At 56.7% G+C, this 21,192-nt stretch overlaps 2 protein-coding genes across 8 annotated transcripts in view; one reads left to right on the forward strand and one right to left on the reverse strand.

Annotated features, from left to right (window-relative positions):
- The first annotated feature begins 2,647 nt into the window (after positions 1–2,647).
- Positions 2,648–15,472, forward strand: DUSP14 (dual specificity phosphatase 14). 2 transcript variants are annotated; one of them, XM_065853406.2, is made up of 3 exons: positions 2,648–2,804; positions 11,911–12,012; positions 13,420–15,472. In XM_065853406.2, exon 3 carries the CDS (start codon positions 13,538–13,540, stop codon positions 14,132–14,134), a length of 597 nt encoding a protein of 198 aa, XP_065709478.1. In that variant the 5' UTR covers positions 2,648–2,804; positions 11,911–12,012; positions 13,420–13,537; the 3' UTR covers positions 14,135–15,472. The 2 variants fall into 2 exon arrangements, with proteins under 2 accessions (XP_065709478.1, XP_065709479.1); XM_065853407.2 differs by having other exon boundaries at positions 2,664–2,804; positions 11,916–12,012.
- A 1,470-nt stretch (positions 15,473–16,942) lies between these two features.
- SYNRG (synergin gamma) overlaps positions 16,943–21,192 on the reverse strand; it is a 34,844-nt gene continuing 30,594 nt past the window's right edge. For 4 of the 6 annotated variants that reach the window (XM_065852888.2, XM_065852887.2, XM_071817081.1 and 1 more), the window contains 3 exons: positions 20,975–21,085; positions 20,492–20,527; positions 16,943–19,678 (listed from right to left, as the gene is read on the reverse strand). In XM_065852888.2, the coding sequence (XP_065708960.1) occupies positions 19,547–19,678; positions 20,492–20,527; positions 20,975–21,085 (279 nt within the window). In that variant the 3' untranslated portion in view covers positions 16,943–19,546. The remainder of the gene's footprint in view (positions 19,679–20,491; positions 20,528–20,974; positions 21,086–21,192) is intronic. The other 2 variants (XM_065852889.2, XM_065852886.2) reach the window with 1 other exon arrangement.

Raw genomic sequence — 21,192 nt, forward strand, 5'->3', positions numbered from 1 at the left:
GTGCCGCTTGGCTGGGACACAAGTGCTGCCAGGACAGTCAGTGCCTGTTGCTCTGTGTTTTGCACACCCTGGGATGCAGTTGTTGTTACCGAAAACCAGGAGGCCCCACATCCCCAGGCTTTTTGCATCACGCAGGGACCTTTTTATGCATCACGCCTGTGCAGGCGGCCGAAGGCGGGGAAGAGTAAACTCTGTCGTAGCCATGGAAACTGGAGAGGATGGATGGCGGCGGATCCCTGCACACGCTGCCACGGGCGGAACGCAGCATCTGCTCCCCACTCAACCGACCTGCGTGACCCCGGCTGCTGATCACACCCCGATCACAGAGGGTGACAGGAAAACACCCCAGTGATTAAGCTAATAGCCCTAATGATCAGTTAATGGACTGGGCCAGACGCACCCTTCGGGAACGTGCCCGGGACTGCACCCTGCCACCCTCACCCCAGCGCGGATCTGCCAGGCTGGGCTGTGCTGAGGTGGCTTTGAGCCCCTCCATTGCCCCCAAAGGCACCGTGGGGCGTCATTGAGAGGGTCTGGTCCTGCTTGGAGCATCTTTTCCCCAACACAGTCTTCATATCTCTTCCAAGAGATACACAGGATCCTACGGGAAGAGGGAAACCTGCCCACAACACGATGTCAGCTTTCCAGGAGAGCTGCTGCCCCGCATAACCCAGACAGCGCCTGCCGGGAGCAGGGCCACGGGTCCCACGGAGGCACTGCTGGCTGTGCTGAGCAGCATCCACTTGCTGCCCCAAACCTCCCCTGCACTCACAGCGAACCCTCCCCACGCATCCATTGTGGCCGAAATGGCTCTTTGCAGGAGGGGGCAGAAGGACACCAGCCTTTCGGCAGCGCCCGGCCTGCCCGCCGAGTGCCCCCGGCCCCGCTCCAGCGCCCACAAGCAAACCCTTTGGCGGGGCTGAGTGCGGGGAGGAGCTGACATTTCCTTTTAGCTCTGGTACCCGCTGCATTTGCCGCATCCTTGGGTCAAAGGCCTCCCAAGTTTCCCTCTTTGCATCCTCTAACCCACGCTAAAAACACATAGAGCTCACGGCGGGGTGAAGGTTAAAAGCACAAGTCGCACCAGCATTAAAAACATCCGTGTGCAGTTGTGCGAGTGGTTCAGAACCACCTGTGACGAGCAGCTAGGGCTGTGCAAGAGCCTATTTCTCATTTAATAACAGCCAAATGGGGGGAAATGAGGGGTTTGGATGCTGGTGGGGGGAGCTGCACAGGCTGGGGAGGCTGCCACCCCAAAACCCATCCTTGTCGCTCCCTATGCTGCCCGTGGTGAGGGCTCCAATCCCTGGCTGCAGGCACAGCCCCTGCACCCCAGGTCCCGAGGAGACCCCCAGGGTTGAGCCCACCTCCGGCAGACCTGAGCTCACCCAGGGGCTCGTCTCTGCCCCTGACACCGTGCAGCTCCAAGAAAAGCAGCAGCCGAACAGCAGAGCTGATGCAACACAGAGGCAAAGCAAACCTTGCGCTTGCAGAGCCGAAATCCTTACATTTTCAGTTTTTGGCCTTTTGAGGTTTTCTTAATTTGTCTATTTTTGTTCCTCGCCCACCTCCGCGCTGAGTGTGACGAGAGCCTTCGCTGGAGAGGCCGGGTTTTAAGGAAGAGCACTGGCTGTTATAAAGCAGCGAGGCTCTTGGAAAAACAGCCTCTGGAGCAATAAACAGCTCTGGTGCCGAGGGCTGTGAGGGACGGCTCCATCTGGGCTGCTGAGTCATGAAACCTGCCCAAGGGAGACACAAGCCAGAGGGCTCGGGGCAGGGAAGCTTCCTATTAGGGATTTTTGCTATTTCAGTCCGAATGTGTGACACCAAAACCAGAAACCAAACAAGAGTGGGGTGGAAACGCTTCGCTCCAGCAGCTGGGGCGTTAAAGTGGAGGCCGCCCCCTCCTCCTCGCCCCACTGCACCCGGTCCCATCCCCGCCATGGTGGGGGCGGTGGGAGCAGACCCGGACACCTCAGCCCCACGGTTTCCAGCCAAAGCCAAACTTGGGGATGGCCCAAGTCCACAAAACCCTGGTTCAGCTCCCTGTCCTAGGGCCGTCCCCCCCAACAGGGACCCCACTACATTCCCACGTGTCGTCATGTCCCCATAGGGACCCTGTGATGCCCCTGCGTGGACTGTAACGCATCCTCATCCCCACAGGGACCCCACCATATACACCCAGGGACCCTCACTTGTCCCCCAGCCCTAAGGGACCCTGTCATGTCCCCACATACTCTGGTAGAGCCCCCATGGGGACACAGCACGCCCTACCCCTAACAGGGACCCTACCATGTCCCTTCACGGACCTGGCCATGTCCCCACAGGCACCCTGCCACATCCCCACACGGACCCTCTCGTGTCCCCATAAGGGTCCTGCCACGTCCCTTCATTGACTCTGGCACATCCCCATCCCCACAGGGCTCCGGTCTTGTCCCCACAGAGACCCTCACATGTCCCCAGCCCCACGGGGACTTGACCCCACACACCGCCACATCCCCACAGGGACCCCGCCAGGTCCCCCGGGGAGCGGGCCCGGGCCGGGGGCAGCCCTGTCACCGCCCTCGGGACACGGGACACCGACCCCGGGGGCAGCGGCCCCTTTAAGGCTGGGCCGGGCGCCAGCAGCCTCCGCCCGGGGGCCGAGCCCGCCGTAGCCTGGTAACCGCCGCTCGGCGGGCGGAGCGGGGCCCCGGCAGCGCCGCGGTCAGGTGGCAGCGCCGGAGACCGAGCCCGGCTGCCGCCCGATAAAAGTCCTGCCCCGCCGCCACCGCGAGGGAGCGCGGAGCCGCCGCGGAGCCATGGTAAGAGCGACCGGGGCCTCGCCGGGCGGGCCGGGGGCAGCGGGGCCGGGGCCTGCGGCGGGAGGGGCCGGTGGGCGAGGAGGGGGCGAGCGGCTGCGCGGGTCTCGGGCTCGCCGGGGCTGCTCCGGGGGCCGCCGGGGCTCTGCGGCCGCCGTAACGCCGCCCGTGCGTTATTTACAGCTCGCCCAGGTAAATGGGCCTTAAAGTGTCGTCCCCGGGAAGCCGGGCAGCCCCGGCTGGGCGAGCACCGGCCTCCCCCGCTGCCCCGGCCGCTCAGCGTGGCCTCGGGGCTGCTCGGGGGGATGGGGCTGCGCTGCTGCCCCAGCCCCGGGGGTACCAGGAGATGCCCCCCCGGAGCGGGTGCTCGGGCTGTGCGGGGAGACCCCGGTGCTGCGGGGCTGGGTGCAGCCGCGGCCCGGGCATCGGCCGGGCCAGGACAGTCCCGGTGTCCAGAGGCGCTGGCTGCGGTGGGACAGCGCGAACCACCGCGGTGGATCTGCCAGGCGGGGCCCGAAAGAACAGGGCAAGGCAAAAAAACCTGGTCACGGGCGGCTAAACCCTGCGTGGGGAGAGGGAGTCGCTTCGGGTCTGCACAAGAACGGCCAACAAGCACAGGGGTCGGGTGTTTCCTCGACGTGGAAACAAGGCTCAGCCCACGCCGGAGCGGAGCAGCCATCCCTGCTCAGCCATCCCTGTTCAGCCCATGGAGCTGCTGCCCTGGGCACCCCCGGCTCGGGGCACCCGGTGCCTGCGGCCGCTCCAGCCCCGGCTGCGTGCACAGCCCTTGACTCAGCTCCGGAGTAGCTGCTTTGAGCAACACTAGTAATCAATGAGTGGCATTTGGCTGTAGGGAGATTGGGAAGGATTATAACCTGTTCGACTGGGCAGCAAATGAGTCCTTTATTCTGCAGCTCTGAGTATCGACAGATGTCCTAATATCATGTTGCGAGTTCAGTTTATCCCTAATGCCAGTGGCACAGGAATGGTGGAGGGATTAGCACTGGCAAAACACTGTTTTCCCTTGCGATACACCGGATCCGCTGTCCCTGCCCTGGCGGGGAGCAGCTTCCTCCCCCGGGCCTCTCCATCCACCTTGGGGCAGGCTCTGGAGCGCTCGGTTCCCAGGCCATGAAAAACAAGAGTCCCCAGTTGTGAGCGCGTGTGCCGTCCCCACCAGCAGGGATCTGCCGCTGTGACTTTGCTGACACAACCCTGGTGAACATCAGGAGGGGAGCGGTAATGCTGCAGGTTTTAATCAGTTTACACCTAGAAGGTGTGAACGTGCAGCTCCGCCTGTCCTTTCTGCCCAAGGGCTCATCTGGGTCCAGCACAGGGACACACACGTCCCATCCCTCCTCCAGAAACAGGTGAAATCCCAGGGATTTAATCCAAGCCCTCGCAGGCTCTGCTCTGGGCTCTGGCATCGCTTCCCTACTGGTTAAGGGCAATATTGAAATGTGCCTGGCTTAATTCAATACCTGATCCCAGCTGGAATCTCAGAGCTGGAAAGGCAGAGAGCTCACACTGTTCTAGTGCTCAGAGACAGAGAGAGTGGGGGGGAGACAGAGATTATGGGAGAGGAAAGAACTGCAGAAGCCAGCACAAGTCTCACGGGGATCTCTGGTTTGAGGGTCAGTACTGGCTTTGTCCCAGGGACTCAGCCACACGGCACAGCTGGGTGTCCCCGCAGAGGTGGGGAAGGAGGAGAGGGGAGAAGACACAGGGCACAGCAGAGGGACCAAGAGCAGGTTTGCTCCTGCTGGCCCCAGAAAAGCCCTTTACACGAGGAGGTTCACCAGTAGTGGAGAAGCCTTCCAGGCTTCCTGCCACTGCTATGGGACCTGCACCCAGGGGCCAGCTGCCAGCGTGGATTTCAGGCTGGACATGGGGAATAAATCATTGGCCCTGAGGGTGGTGAGAGCCTGGCCCAGGTTCCCAAAGAGGTGGTGGATGAACCATCCCTGGAGACACCCCAGGCCAGGCTGGACGGGGCTCTGAGCAACCTGAGCTGCTGAAGATGCCCCTGCTCATGGCAGGGGTGGAGCTGGGAAGGTCCCTCCAATCCAAACCATTCTGTGATTCCTTCAGAGGTGGGGGTAATACCCTAAACTGGGCATGGGAGCTTCTCCCAGCCCCTTTCCTCTCCAGGTACACAACCCTAGCCACACACACACACACGGATTTATCACCTCAAGAAAGACACACTGAGCAACCATAATGCAAACAGAAACGCAAGCATCTAGCAGATAGGGCTCTGGCTTTTGGAAATAGCTGAGAAATCTCTGCACAGCAGCCCAAACTGCCTAGAAATAAAGCCTTAAGCTAGAAGGTGGTTCCTTGTGCATCGCAGGGCAGGGGACGGCGGCCCCAGCGGTTGTGCCTGCAGAGCCCTCCCTGGTGCCAGCGCTGCAGCTCGTGGGCTGGTCTTACACAGCTACTCCCCCTCTGAAAAGATCAGGCAGGTTTTAGTTTCCCAGCAGAAAGGCTCAACAGGTGCTGCCGTGCTCACTCCAGCCCTGTGCCTCACAGCAGGTTGGGGCACCTCGGCTGCTGAGGCTCAGATTTCCCCTTTGCCAACATCCCACAGTGCAGAGGGTGTCAGGAGTCCTGGTTCACAAAGGAGATTTGAATTTGCTCAATGTCCCTTCTGCTGAGCAAAAGACAATACCCCCAAGCCTTGAGCAGACAGAGCCACGCACCGAGGGGCACCGGCCCTGCGCTGCTAACAGGGGAAGCGCTTGCTGCTGCGTGTAAACTCGATTTCCAACTAATTGATTACGATTGGCCTCCCTTCCCGTTACCCTAAGCAACCCCATCGATGTACTCAGAAGGTGACCTCATTCCTTGCAGCTGCTGCGGGCGAGCGCAGCCGACCAGCCCGTTCCCATCTCCCATCCTGCTGTCTCGCTGCTCTCCCTTCAGCTCTTGCTTCCTGCTCTGACTGCCCAGAGCGGAGCCGCTGCCGGGCCTCGGAGAGCGCGGCAGCCCCTGCGTGTCCGTGGGGACTCCTCCCGCGGGGTGCGGCACGGGCACCTTCACCGGCCCCTGGGACCCCCGGGCAGCGGGGCTGCGCTCAGAGCCTGCACCCGTTGGCAGCACCCCTGGAAAAGCTCCGGGTGAGCCCAGCGTGGAAGCACCGGGCACTTTCCAGGGCACGTTGGAGTGAATTTGCAGCTGCCTTTGATTTTATGGGTGTCAAGTTGGGCTGACAGGGAGGGGGCAGAGCCCAGAGCTGCTGCCCTGCCACAGAACAACAGGCACAACGTTGGGCAGCGAGCAGGGTCACACGTGAGCAAACACACCAGGTCCCTGTGTTTTGTTCAACTAATAAGGAAGAGATTGTGTCTCTCCTGTGAGCTGTGACTGCGCAGGGCACAGCCCCAGGAAGAACAAGGCTCCATGTCACAGCAGCGGAGCCACAGCCTGCCCGGTCTGCTCCGTCCACACCCCCCAGGTCACACACGCACTTGGACACAAGCAGAGGAGCTTTTCTAAACTCCACCTGCAATCCAGATGCTGTCAGCTGGCACCAAAATAAGCTGCGACGCTTCAGAACAGGCGATATCTCCACCTGGGGTCCAAACCCAGCCCTCTGCGCTCAGCTGGGTACAGAACTGACCCTGCACACAACTGTAGGATCCCATCCCTGCTTCCTCAAGGCTTAATTATGGGTTTTAAAAGAGTGTTTCATGGACCCATCCAGAGTTTTTAAGTAAGGCATAGATGGCCACGCTGCTGGCTGGTTCTGCGCCCCACAGATGAGCCCTGTGCCCCCACTGCTCTCCAAGCGCCTGCCACACAGAGCACGGCGTTAGAGCCGGCTGGCAGCTCCGCAATAACAGACACCGCTTCCAAAAGAAAGATGGTTTGTTTTCCTTGCACAAAATCCTCTCTCTGGCTGCTGAGGGAAGCTCGTCCCCAGAGCGGAGCGGCTGTATCGCGTAGGGGTTTATAAATATCACAGTGCTCTGGGTGGCACCCGTGTCGCTCCGTCCCGCCGGCCGGGAGCTCTCCCGTGGCCAGAGGCTCCTGGCAGGATCCGCTGCCAGGCGGAGCAGCAGCTCTGCCGTTCCCGCTCGGAGCGGCTGCGTGGCAAGGGGTGCGTAACGTGGCCGTGGGCGGCTGTGCCGCCTCGCCAAGGACACCGCGCCGGGGGTCGGAGCTGCCTCCCCCGCCTGGCGAGCCCGCAGCCGGGGACCTCGGCCAAGGAGCATCCTCAGATCCTTCAAAAAAATCTCACTACCCGTTTTTTCTGCTGCTTTGGTGCTGGGAGAAGAGCAGATCAGGGAGGCAGAGTACAGAGGGGCTGAGGGTCTGGTAGAGCTGCGCTAGACATTTAGGAGCTCATCAGCTGGGCTGATTTACAGCCAACTCGAGGCATGCCCTGACGGTCTGCAAACACTCACAATGCTGCCCGTGCCTGCTGCAACTGCTCGTTAACCCCTCGGTGCATTAACCTCGGCAGCCTGGTCACAAACCAAGGCTCGGTGCTGCCTGGCGCCTGCAGCCCGACCTGCGAGAGCGAGGATGCTGCTCCTGGGCTGCAGGAGGCAGATAGGCGAGGCTTGCGGAGTCCTGGCCTTACCCAGGCCTGCCTGGAGCACCGGGCGCGCCATCCGTGCCGGCTGTGACGCAGGAGCGTCTGCTGTCACCCTCCAAAGGCAGCGTCACAGCAGGCTGGGACAGGCTAACGAGGGCTCGGCAGCCCTGCAGCCCGGAGGGCTGGCTCGGGTCATGGGAGCAGCCGGAATTCCAGGTGTGCGGGGGAGGCAGCGCCGCACCAGGGAGCAAAAAAGGACCCTGTACTTATGGACTAAACGTGTCTGATCTGAGGTCATCAAACAAGGACAAACCTGGGACCTTTTGTAGCTGTACCCTATGAGTTTCTTGTGTAAAGAGGAGTCACACCCGAAATGCACCACAACACCTTTGGGAAGTTAAGCGATGTGTTCCTGCAAGCACAGGAGACCCAGTTGTGCTGGGTGCTGCACAAGCAGCCAGATTATTATCTGATTTACCATCTGACGCTCCCACCCTGTGCTCGCCCGCGAGGGGAGCGCGGGCTGAGCTGCCATCAGCCGGCGATCGAGGCGCCCTCTGCCACAGCACAGCCACCCCACCATCCCCTCCTGCTTCTCCTTCCTTCTCTTCCGCTTCAAAACCAAACCACTCGTCCATTCCGTCACGAGGATGCGCTGCTGGCTCCGCACAAGTCCGTCACCGCTCCAGGAGCACGTCCCGGCGGCCCGAGGCAGGAAAATCCCAGCAGAGCGACCAGCGGGAGCCGGGCTGCCCGTGGCCACCGGCCGCTCCACGCTGCCATGGACCCAGCGCAGGCACAACCTGACCCTCAGAATGGCTGCAGCTTGCACTCTCTGCTGAAATTTATTTTAAATGCTGTTCCCTGAGACCATTTCTGAAGCAATTTGCTGTTCAGCCTGGCTAGGAAGAGCCCTGAGCAGACTCATTCATTCAGCGCCTCTAATATTGAGGCTTCTCTTTACTGCAGCATCAGAGAGCGTTTGTCATCTCTAAAATGAATAACTTCTCCTCTCCTGGGAAGGGGGAGAGGGCTTCAGTGCTGACATTTCACATTCCCAGCCCCCAAACCTGCTTTGAATCCCAGATGGTGCTCAGGGAGTAAACCCTGGGGTTTCGGTGGCTTTGCTGTAGGGGCGGGAGGGCCCAGGAGACGCTCTCACCCCTGCCAGGTCCCAGCTCCATCGCCACGTTACTGATGGACCATCCAACACCAACCGCAAGTCTTGCTCAGGTCCCTCAGCAACAAGTCACAGTCTCTGGGCTCAAGCCAGAGGAGCCCTGAATATAGAAAATCCCCAAATTAACCCCAAATCAGAGGAAAACCAGCCAGCAAGCACCAGAATAAGAAACCAGAAGCTCAGACTCGCCAAGTCATTATCTAGAGACCGACAAGCAAGGCTCTCCTCCTGTCCTGGAGGTCACAGCGTAGCGAACTAACATCTACCATTTCCCTTTGAGCTCTCAGATGTGTTTTCAAGCCTTTCTCAGGAGGCCCAGGAATGTTTTCCTGTGGGAATCTCAGCCTTTGTTAGCAGGACTGCATTCCCAGGAACGAAAGCAAGAGAAGCAGACTCCAGCTATTGCAAGATTTGGAAGGAAAGAGTTGAAAGCATTGCCAGCAGCAGCCCTTCCGAGGGACTGGACCACCCGATCCGCAAACCACGACGTCAGTGTTGTGTTGTTTTTGAGACCCAGTTGCCTGGAGAGGAGCTGCCCCAACACCAGGAAAGCCAGCCCGGGTGGGAGATGACCCCGAGTCAAACTGCTCAGCCCTGGGAAGGCGCAAACCGCCAGCCGAGCGCCTGCCCCCGACCGCACGAACCACGCAGCTTCGCCTCGAGGCGCAGCACGAACACCCGCGGTGCCCAACACGAGCGGCCAGACTTACCCGAGCAGCACGGCCCGGAGCAGAGGGGCTGCGGGGAACCCAGGGGTCTGCAGGATAGGGTCCCGGGGCAGAGCGGGGCTGGAGGAGCACCCCTCATCATAAACCTGCACCCAGGGACAGCACTGGCCAGGAGCCGTGTGAAAGACCTGGAGGCTTTGAAGACCAGAGTCATCTCCAGGCTGTAATTATCCACTTGCTTTCCCCCACCCCTGATTATGCAGATGAGAGAAATGGCAGAACCCACCAATCTGCCGGGGAGGGAGGAGGCTGTGCTGGTCCCACCCCTGTGCCACCAGGGCCAGGGACCCCAGGGACCCCCTGCCACCCCGGGGACCCCAGCCCTCGCAGTGGGGTGAGCACACAGCAGCAACCAGTCCCTGTGCCTGGGGAAGGCCAGCGCGGAGTTTACAAAGGGGCTTGCTGGGGGTCAGGGCTGTTACAACGTTAATTAATCAGTTAATTGGAGTCAGCTAAGCCAACGAGGATGAGGTAGCAGCAACACCTTGTCAGTGCCATCCCAGCACCAGCCGGGCTGTGCCCAAGGACCACGCTGCACCCGGGGGATGTCACCCCCTTGCAGGGGACCACAAGCGTGTCCCGGCTCTGTGAAGGCGGTTTTGGCAGCTCCTGCAGGGCCAGCCCCGCTCTGAGCCCGCGGTGTCACTGTGTCCTGGGCAGCACCCGCGGCCCCTTCGCAGCGTGACAACCGTGACGAACCAGCCGAGACGGGCTCCAGCACCCTGGGGACAGTGACTTTGGGTTCTGTGACCACCCCAGCCCACGCAACTGCTCAGAAACTCAAACCAAGAAGAAATGGCAGGAGACGTGGGGTTGTTTGTCACGCAAAATGGTGCATAGTGGCTGTATCGTGCAGCTGTCCCTGTTCTGCCACCGTCCCTTGCAGGTCCCGCAGGTGGCACAGCCAGGGCTGGGCTCTGTGCTGGCCTCGTTTGATCTTCAGCTGGTTTTCTCTTTGTTTTTGCACACAGCAGTGGCTGGGAAGAGGCTTCTCACTCTTTTCCTCTCTGCCCCAGCACAATGAAGAGCAACAGTGTTGGATTACAGCGGGGACACACAGGATAGATCGGGTGTGTTAAGAAAGGCAAATGCAGTTTAACGGGAGCGAAGCAGTGGGTTTCAGGCGAGCCTTTGTCCAGAGCTGGCGGGGCCCGGCAGGAGGGTGACGGGAAGGCGCAGCTGTCCGGGCAGGCTCACATCTGCACGGTGGCTCCTGCAGATGGGCTGAGGGCTCCGCAGCCAGCGTGGGCTCCACCACCGGGCACACAAGGCCCCGTTCGTTCCCCGCGAGCGGCAGCTGCTCAGCCTGGGCTGTGTGGGCAGCACCGTGGCTTTGTCACATGCCTGACACAGCGTGTCGCAGTCGGTGGCATCCCAGCCAGAACACGGGCAGGGCCAACGGCACCTGCCGCCCTCAGCAGCTTTCCCCAGCGTCTGAGACAGCACAGCAGCCTTATCTCTTGCCTACTGAATGAATTCCTCTCCAAAACATTAACTCTTTCCAGACGAGAGCTGCTCTGCTTTGAGCAGAGGCCGTGCTGCCTGCTGCCAGCCGTTCGGAGCCCCAGGGAAGTGCTGTGTAACCGGACACAGGGCTCTGGCACCCACCCGCGTTCCTGGCTGGCCCCAAAACCCACCCCGTCCCCCCCTGCGCTGACAGCGAGAGAGGTGGGACAGGCAGGGCCTCCCTCGCGCTGCTCCCGGAGCAGGCACCTGCTTGTCCATCGGATCGTCCACCTCATGGGTCTCACCGTCCGTCTCGTCCATCGTGCGATGCCGTCGCGGGGGCCGCTCGGCACAGTTTGCCGCCAGCGTTTGCAGAGCCAGCCCAGCCTGTCGCATGCAAATGTCCGGATAAGTTGCTGCCTGCAAACAGGAACCACTTTATGGAAAGCAGCAGAGCTCGTCCCAAAGCGCCCCGAGCGCTGCTGGGGAGCAGCCCGAGCCCAGGGCTGTGGAGCCGGTGGTGCTCAGCATGCTCAGCATGCTCGGTGTGCTCGGCCCCAGCAGCGTGTCGGGGCCCTGCTGGGGCAGGGACGGGGTGCCCTGGTCTGCAGGAGCAGGGGGGACGCTGCCCTGCTCCCCAGGCACCACAAGCCCCAGGCCAGGCGATGCTCTGCTCCCCATGGGCAGCAGAGCCGGGCTGCCTCACCTGCGCTACAGGGACTCGAGTTGTTTCTGGTCTGGCTGGGGAAATAAACCAAGGGGATGCTGCCCCGTCCTCCGCTTTCTGGAAGCGGGACCTGCAGGTCCGGGTAGCGCAGCCCTCGCAGAGCAGCTCAAGGAGGGAGATTTGGGCACTGTCAGAAGACACGCAGACCTGCACCAGCTCTCTGGGACTGGGCGAGCGTCTTGGCGGATGCTAAAGTAGACGTTACAGCAAATTAATTACTTAGTGGGGTTTTTTTTTAATTGAATTGAGTCATGAGTTTTGTGCCAGCCTCAGATTCCTCTGGGCCTCCTGTGATTTTGAGCAGTGTGTTGGCAGCAACTGGTGACATTCCGCTGTCAGCACCAAGTGCCTTCCCGGGGCCGGGGCGGGCAGGGGAGCTGTGGTGCTCCCCCCGTTCCTGGGCGACACCTCAGCACGGGGCTGCCTGGTGCCCTGTTCGGGTCGGGACACCTCCCAGTAAACCCCCAAATCTCTTCTCTTCCCAGTGCAGCGTGGGACGCACTCTGTGAGACAACCCAGCTTCAGCAGCCCACAGCATCCGTGTGCCGGCCCGTGACTTGGAGCAGCAGGACAGTTTGTTACCAAGCGTAAGTGCCCAAATCCTTTGTGTCATCAGGAACAGCCATTTGAGAGCAGGTATTTCCCCTGCTCAAAGGACTTTATTCCTTTGAAAAACACACCTTTCCTTGCTGCTCCAGCTGGGTGACTGCGGTGCGGTGTCCGCGGGCGAAGCCGAGCGCTCGCAGCTGCAGCAAAGATCTTGTTGGGGCATGAACTCTTGCAGCACCAGCACTTTGGGCCCACGGTTTCAGGAGCTGCTCAAGAACCTGCCAGCAGGGAACAAACCACAGAGGAGCCCGTGTTGTGCTCATTAAGTTACTGTACCACAAAGCCACGCCAAAAATCCACTGGCAGCGTTACCAGCCGCTGCCGAGACCTGCCGGTGTTTCCCAGCACGCGTGATGCAGACAGATGGGTACAGGACCCTGCATCAGGGCCTCTCAGCCCTTTGAGGACTCTCTAACCCAGAGAGTTAAATGCTGGAGGGACAAACAGCCGCTCAGCACCCCAGGTCCCCTCTGTGCAAAGCCCCATGCACTTAGGTGGGCTCAGACGTACCGGGGCAGAGCAGGGACTCCCCAGCTGGAGACTGCACAGCTCAAAGGCTCTGGCACATTGTTAATGCTCTGGGGCTCGTCCCCTGGCTTGTGCCTTCTCCACCGGCTTCAGGGAAATCCTAAAGGAGCAGGGGAAATAAAAGCGGGTCCTTCCTGGGGCCGGAGCCGGCGTGCACCGCTCAGGCAGGCGGACCCAGGTCTCTCTCCAAAGCGTTAGTCAGTCGTTGAAGCAGCAGGAAAAGAGCCGCCCTTGTCCCAGCCTCTGCTTCGGTTTTACACTCAGCTTCTGACAGAACCAGGTCAGTCTTTCCACACTCCCCAGCCTCGCTGAGAGCCGATCCGGCTCTGGATGGACATGACTCACTGCCTCCTCTAATGAGCAACTTTCCTCTGTTTATGTACTTTGGCGGGGCCTTTCATACACCTAAAAAAGGAGAAGGGCGGCACTGGGGAGAGGGCAGGGTCATCTCAATTGCTGCATCTGCATCCAGCCCCAGTGAGCTGTTTCTCACCAGCCTTTGGGCCCCGGCCAGCTCTGAAGTTGCCGCTTCTGAGTGCGGAAAAGGCGTAGCTGCTAATCTTCTGCCTGCTAATCCGGGTGAAACGCTGCCCGGGCCTACAGGTACGCTGCCTAAACCCTCGACAAGTAATTGGGGCTAATTAGGCTGGGAGATTTTTTGGTTAATATCTGCCCAGGCCGTGCCTGGGGGCCCCGTGGTAATAAGCCCGGCACAAAGGCAGCAGCACCTCGGTGCAGGGCGGTTGGCAGCGGGAGGTTGTCCAGGCCAGAGGAGCGAGTTGGGTTCTCCTGTTCTCCTGGCAGACGTGGGCTCATTGGACCGTGTCCCGCTCACGGGGTTTGCTTGTGTTTCGCAGGGAGTGAGCGGAGGGAGCTCCTGCTGCCCTGACACCAGCAGGCCAGACAACCCTTCCCTTGGCTGAAGATCCCGGCGGGTCTGTTCCCATAATGGAAGCCTGAGTGCCAAGATCCTCCATGACCTCCAGAAGCCACAACTCCTTGCCGAGAACTCTGATGGCTCCACGAATGCTTTCCGAAAGTGCCCTGGGGGGCATCGCCCAAATCACCCCCTCGCTGTACCTGAGCCGGGGCAGTGTCGCCTCCAACCGGCACCTGCTCCTCTCGCGGGGAATCACCTGCATCATCAACGCCACCATCGAGATCCCCAATTTCAACTGGCCCCAGTTTGAATACGTGAAAGTGCCTTTGGCTGACATGCCCAACGCCCCCATCTCCCTGTACTTCGACAGCGTCGCCGACAAGATCAACAGCGTGGCGCGGAAGCACGGGGCCACCTTAGTCCACTGTGCCGCCGGCGTGAGCAGGTCGGCCACGCTCTGCATCGCCTACCTGATGAAGTACCACAAGGTCTCCCTCTTCGAGGCGTACAACTGGGTCAAATCGAGGCGCCCCGTTATTCGCCCCAACGTGGGCTTCTGGAGACAACTGATAGACTACGAGAGGAAGCTCTTTGGGAAGACGACGGTTAAAATGGTACAGACACCATATGGCATCATCCCAGACGTTTATGAGCGAGAGAGGAGACCCCTGATGCCTTACTGGGGAATTTAAGGTGACTGCAGGCAGGAAGCACAACAGAAGGGACGCGCTGTTCCGAGTCAGCCAGACTGGAGACATTCCCTTCTCCTTCTACAGCCAACTTTGGTTCTTTACCATACAGCAGAACCTCAACTAATTCTCACCTCACTAACCTGCAAGGCCAACGATTCCCCTCAAAGCGTTTCTCTCTACAGGGATTCCCCCACCCGCATTTCTCTGATTTAGCAGAATGAGGCCTCCTTCTAAGTTTATTCCTTTCATAAAGCCTCCCTCCTTTTTTCAGTTTATTAGTATCCTACGAGGAAAGGCCCAACAGGCGTTTGGCAGAGTTAATGAACAAAATGTGCTTTGTGATGCGGTAGCCTGGATATTTCGTTAATAGCTTCTTTGCTTCCTTGCAAAATCCTGTAGCGGGTAGGGAGCGGCACCAGCACGGGGCCGGCGGGTCCTGCTCCGCGCCGCGGGGCTTCCCAGAGCAGGAGGGCAGGGCTGCCGTGCTAGCGCTGGTGTTTTCTTTAACAGCCGTAGTGACTCTCAGTATATAGTGTTTGAGATCTTTAGTCAGCTCTTAATCTGTATTAAAAGTCAAGAAAAAAGAAAAAAGTGAAGTCAGTTCATGACGGCCACAAATAAAATTTGAATTACTCGAATCAAATAAATACGAGATCCTTTTTCAGTCATTCCACGCCAGGGCAACGGCCCTGGAATACACTTACAGTACTGAAAAATGCTGGTGTTTCTTGTGGGTGGAAAGCAAACAGAGCTCCTGTCCAAACGTGGCTCCAGACAGAAGCGAGAGGTCAACCCTCCCCGCTCAGCCAAAGAACCCCGCGGGAACTCTGTGCACGGCGCCTTCCACAGGGGATGAGCTGCGTTTTCTAACATTCCATCAACCAGCAAACTGGAAGTAGGTAAATCCGCTTGATGACTCAGCTCTAAGTACGGTCGTGATCTGCCTTAGCCCATCTCCAAATCACTTCATGACATCCTCAAGGTGACATCGCATTCTAGAATTATCCTGCGCAAAACGGCGATCTGCTCACGCTCCGGACAGGGATGGCTTTGCAGAGAAGGCTTTGCCTTGTTCACTGCGCCACGAGAACGGTTCCAACCCGAGACGGGGAGAAGCCGCTGCCCCCTGGATGTCCCTCCGGTCCCCGCGGAGGGGCCGGGGCTGGTTGAGCCGGAGCGCACGGCGAGCCCGTCCCCAGCGGGACACGCGCGTCCCCTGCGGGTCGCTGAGGAGGAGCGGGCAGATTGCTGGATGCCGGGATAGCTCTGATTTAAATGAGATTCTATACTTGTAAAAAAAAAACAAAAAAAAAAATCAATAAAGATGAACCAAGAACATGTGTTGGTTTCCTGTTCAGAACGGCGCCAATGCGTCTCGAGTAACGGTGAGAACGCGGTGTAACGCTGAGCTTTAAACAAATCTGGACTTCAGTCCTAAGGGAAATCCTGAGGTTGTTCCTGTCATTTGCTGCTCGGGTCGCGGTCCAGCCCGGTGTCCTGCGGTTCCCGATCCTCGGCACCAAAGCCGAGTTCATTTGGTTGGGTCAAATCCTTTCTCTCGCCAATCCCCAGCTGAGCAGCCGAGGTTTGCGAGAGCGGAGGTTCCAGGTTCTCCCCAGGATCCCTGCACGGTGGGTTCTGCTTCCCCAGACTAAAACCCGCTGGGGCTGAGCTCCGGTTGTCACCAACATGAAACCGCGCAGCCTCCAGCCCATGGGGGTCAGGAATACATCCAGCCCTGGCTGGGCTGACAGTCCAGATCAGATGTTTCCATGAGTTCCATGAATCAGGTTCCACCTTCGCTGCAGGTGACGGTTCGGGTTCCACCTTCGCTGCAGGTGACGGTTCAGGTTCCACCTTCGCTGCAGGTGACGGTTCGGGTTCCACCTTCGCTGCAGGTGACGGTTCGGGTTCCACCTTCGCTGCAGGTGACGGTTCGGGTTCCACCTTCGCTGCAGGTGACGGTTCGGGTTCCACCTTCGCTGCAGGTGACGGTTCGGGTTCCACAGCCCCGGGTTCAGCGGCAAACAGACAAAGGAGCCGGACCGTCCATTGTGAGAAACACATTCTGCTGTTCTCATGGTGAGTTAAACTGCAGCCAGGGAAATGGTAAATCAGAAAGGGAAGCCGGGATTAAAAATCAAGACTAATGGTTAGTCTGGAGACATTCTGACAGCGTGGCAGTTCAGAGGGGAAAAAACCAAAACCAAAACTAAAAACTGAAATCCGCTTTCAAAATTAAACTTCACCTAGAAAATGGACTGTGTGCAATTTAACAGTATTTCCTATCTAAAAACTGGAAAGTAAAAATTCCCCATTTTGAATAATTACATATACTATATACACAGGGTGCCCCGGTACCTAGAGGAGGGGAAGATGCTGGTGTTCAGCCAAGAAAGCATCAGGACTGACTTTTAAACAAAAAGGAAGGTTAGACCTATAAAAAACGTAATGGCACATTATGAAATATAGAATTCACCTGAAATACCCATTAGAGATTCTACTACGGAGAAGCGCGATGATGTTAATACTCGTAGGTAGGTATTTCTCCGCAGAAGCTCCTCTTGTGTTCATTCCAACAAAAGGTGCTTCACACGAGTGTTTTTCCCCCCAAACCCAGTTTTTCAGGCGCTCCACAGAACCCAAGGAGGAGCCGGAGCCGCATTCTGACTGGGGTGCTGGGGGCGAACCAGCGCGGTTCCAGGGGCAGATCCTCCTGCAGCCTTTGGCTTTTCCAAATGGCCGTTATCTTAATTCCTGGAAGAATATTTGATACGTTATTCAGTGAAACATCTTCAAGCCACTTCGTGGGTTGGTCAGATATGAAATGAGCTTTTTATTGAAAACAAGGTTTGCATCTCAACAAAGGATTTATAAATCATTGCGAGAATTCCGGGAGTAAACAACGTCCTAAGGTCAACTAAACCCGCGCTCATCGGACTGGAAATAGAGCACTGAGTCCAGCACAGCACAAACCAAACCAGCTCCGACTACGGATCACAGAACCACTTCTGGAAGACAAAGAACATTCACCCCCAGGGAAGGAAAAAGGAAGCACAACATAAAGAGTTTTCTGACCATTCATAAAATGATGACAATTGGATTTTTATATTGAGGACTGGAATTACATACAGGTCCAGAGAAGAAGAAAAAATATATCAGAAAAAGTAGTTTGTACAACAGCAGCTTTTATTGAAAAGGCAGTTTTAGTTTCGGGTTTAATCAATCTGCCACGTGGTCACTGGAAATCGGAGCGTTCCTGGGTTCCAGGAGCTGCTTGACCTGAGGTCGAACATCCCGATCGGATTTACCCTGCACGCTTTCCAAGGAAGAAGCTGCTCGGAACAAGCCCGGGAGAACAGAAGCTGCTGCCAGAGAAGCCAGCGGAACAGCAGGTGCAGAAGGTGCTGATGCACACAGCACAAAGGAATAACCCCGAGTGGGTGCGGGAGCGCAGGGGACGCTTGAGCGGTGCGGAGGGCATGGACCCGCTGGACCGCGAGCCTGGTGCACATCAGCACTGCATGGCAGTGGGAACGCAGGACAGCGGGAATGCAGGACAGCACTGCACGGCAGTGGGAACGCAGGACAGCAGGAGCACAGGACAGCAGGACAGCAGGAGCACAGGACAGCAGGAGCACAGGACAGCACTGCACGACAGCGGGAACACAACCGGGCAAAGTCACCTATATACTAAATAACCACGCAAATAATCTCTTAAAATCCCAATTATACAGAAATACCTAGAAAAACCACTTTCCATAGGTAACCCCAGGGCAGGTCCAGAGAACACACCACTAAATTAAAAACACAACAACTCTGTTTCTCACTTTTTTCCTAGAGAAAGATCCATGCAGAAAAAGGAGTTAATCCTGAAGTTCGTCGCAAGCGAAGCGGGAGGCGGCGTGTCCGTCAGGCTGTGCGCTCGGAGAGCCCTGGCGCTCTCCAGAAACCCCGTAACCTTGGATACGGCGGCAAGGACGCGGCTCCGGAGCCGAACACAGCAGCGGTTCTGACAAGGTGGAGGTGCAGGCGCGACGCTCCTGGGTGCGCGATGCACGGGGGGGTCCACGCGGCCGGCGTGATCCCAGCCACGCTCCAGCCAGCTCGGCTGCGTTATCAGCGTGAACGTCGACTCCTTATTTTTATGGGCCAAGAGACACGCTGGATACATCTCAGAGAGGGAACTCGCTTAACAAGTACAAGAAAAGCATCACTGAAAAGTGCTTTTACGACAATATCGCTGGTGCTGTGTTTGAAATACGGGTTGCTTTAAGTTTCACATTGTGGCGTCTTGTATTTGTGGCGTTCTCTTTTAATTAGAGAAAAAAAAGTCCTATCTAGCTAAGTGCTCAGGAACCCACACTAACAATAAACTCCATTTCCCAATACAGCATTTCATAAATACAAAGCATCATTTTTCCTCATTGTAATTTCTATTTCAGGAAATAATTACCTGTCAGTATCAGGTACTTATAATGGAGGCAAGATTAACTCGGAAAAGCTGTTGGTATCTCTGGAGAGAAGGGAGATTTTCTAAATATACAGAGGGAGAGGAGCAGCCACCCGGTCTCATGAGTCCAGTGTTGAGCGGCGATGCAGCCGCACAAGGACCGAGGGGTCAGGTGAAACATCCATCGCACCCGGAGTCCAGGACAAGCCCAAGGAAGGAGTTTGTGCCTATTTCCAACAGTTTGAAAACGCAGCTGCCTGTGCTAAAGAATCCAGATACGACACGGAACAGTTCAGCAGTTTTTCCAAGTCCTCACCCCCCGGTACCAACCGGTTATGCATATGAATACAGTATAATTTACAATACAGCACAGTGCAGTATAAACACACAATGGCTCTGCACAGCCTCATTCCTTCAGAGTCAATAATTCATCTTGCCTTGAAAGTTACCGTGACTCGTGCACTGTGTGCACTGTAATAGTATAGCAGCAAATATTTAAAGAAAAACATCACGGTCCGTATACCAAAAACATTAAAGAAAAGGCTTGTTTGCAAATTCGTCCTTCAAGTATGTAAGTGGTCACTTCCATGCAAATCGGTGCAGCATCTCAGTGTCTCTGGGAAGCCAGGACCGGCCCCTCGCAGGGGTTTATGCCCTTGGTTACCAGATTGCTTTTTACCAAAACCAACTCGCTTTCATCCTGAGAAAGACTGAAATGCTGCATTTTTTGCCACGCTACCTTTTTTTCTGGTTATTTCTGAAACGCTGGCCATTTCAAGTGAGATTCTCCACCAGTAACTTTTATACGACAGTGGCTTTAACTCGTTACGGTACAAAAATCAAAACTAAACGCTTCAAATGCGACCCACACCTCCAGCCTCTCCACTCAGCCCTCGCACCGCTCACCCCACGTGTCCCGCGTTATTGGACCCAACAACCCCCCTTCAGCACAACCCATTTCAGAGCAGGTCTGGCAAAATGAGACCCGGAGGTTTGGGCTCCACGCAGTTGATCCAGAAGTTGGCACAGCTGGCGTGGTACTGGTGTCCTCCGTACGCCAGCTTGAAGTTGTCCGTTTCGGAATTAAAGGCCTAAAAGAACGAGAATTGAAACAAGTGTGACGGTCTCGTCTATTCCAGGATCTGGAAGCCAGAGTGGAAAATGGGCAGTGCGGAAGTGTCACCGCGATGGCACCGCAGGGCAGGACCCCCTCGTGACAAATCACTGAATCAAAACACTCTGGTCTCAAAGCTCCAACCATCACACCTGCTGCAGACTTTGCCTGTTACACTGGGTCAAACCTTGCTGAGATTTAGGCAGGTGCAGTTCTCGATATTCATGTTATTTCAGGTTGAATTTGATTTACTTTCCTCTGCTAATTGAATCTGCTGTACAATAGGAGCTTCTGCACAGTGTGTGAAGCCATGAACAGGCTTAAAACCCCTCAGTGTTTGTTGCTAGGAGATACTTTCCAATGCTGCACAGCTACCTATTTAAAACAATATTCTAACCCTGTTCCCCACGCCCTGGGTTTCCTGCAGACATTTCTAAAAATGCCATTGACTACTACATATAGTCAAAAGTCAATATTTGTAGCAAAACAACCCTTCTGCAACAGACACGCATTCAGAAACCCACCGCAGGGCATTTTCTACCACACAACAGAAGGAGCACAAAACCAGAAAGCTGTTCACAAGGTACGAGCATGCAGACGAGACACAGGGGAGGCTCCGCAGCATGTTAGTTGATCAGATCAAGTGTTAACGGTCACAAGAAATGACTAGAAGAAAAGGACTCATGATTGGTACAATTGAGAATGACAGCTGAAGGCCGGTTAGCGCTTCAGCCTTCCACACTCAACCGAGAATGATTCTACAAGGAACACGTGTTTTACAGATTCGTACTTTTCTAGGAAGCTCTTCCACAGGTTTCTCTTCTTTCTGAAATAACGTTGAAACCAAAAAGTCAGCAAGGCTGCCGATACACGTTAACGGGCTGGCATTACTCTATGTATCCTGGGATTCCCTCCCAGCCCTGCTAATTGATCGTCACCTCCTGGTGATGCTCAGAGATGCGGTTCATAAAGGAAAGTCATTAAAACATATTTATTCAAAAAAACTTATATGTGCTTTCAAAGCCTTTGAATCCCAGTTTCTCCCCCATTATGAGCAATTCAAGTTAACCCTTTAGCCGCACCTGCGTCATACCCAAAGCCCAATGAATATCGACCCGGACTATTTGAGCCCCGTCTCTAGGTCAGGTTTGGCCTTTGCCACTTGCAGTTACAAACTACAGCCGTGCCGTGTTTTCAGATACAGCCAAGGCCTAAAGTGAAGTCCAAACTGCAAATTACAAATGAGTTTAGCAGTAGAGGCCAATATTCTTACTTTACTCCTTGAATCCACGTTCAGGAGGCAAACTCCGCAGGCGAGATCTTGGGCGTTTTTAATCCCTGGCCGCAGCATGCAGGAGGAGAAGTCCAGGGAGTTTTCATCTGGCTAAAGAAACAAGACAATAAAAATCAGGCATTTTCGGTGACTGGAAAAGTTTCAGACATCATGATAAAAATTATCGATTTGGTTGCTACTGAGAGCCGCGGTATCGC

This window comes from Patagioenas fasciata, chromosome 19 (assembly GCF_037038585.1).
Source record: "Patagioenas fasciata isolate bPatFas1 chromosome 19, bPatFas1.hap1, whole genome shotgun sequence".
Lineage (NCBI taxonomy): Eukaryota > Metazoa > Chordata > Aves > Columbiformes > Columbidae > Patagioenas > Patagioenas fasciata.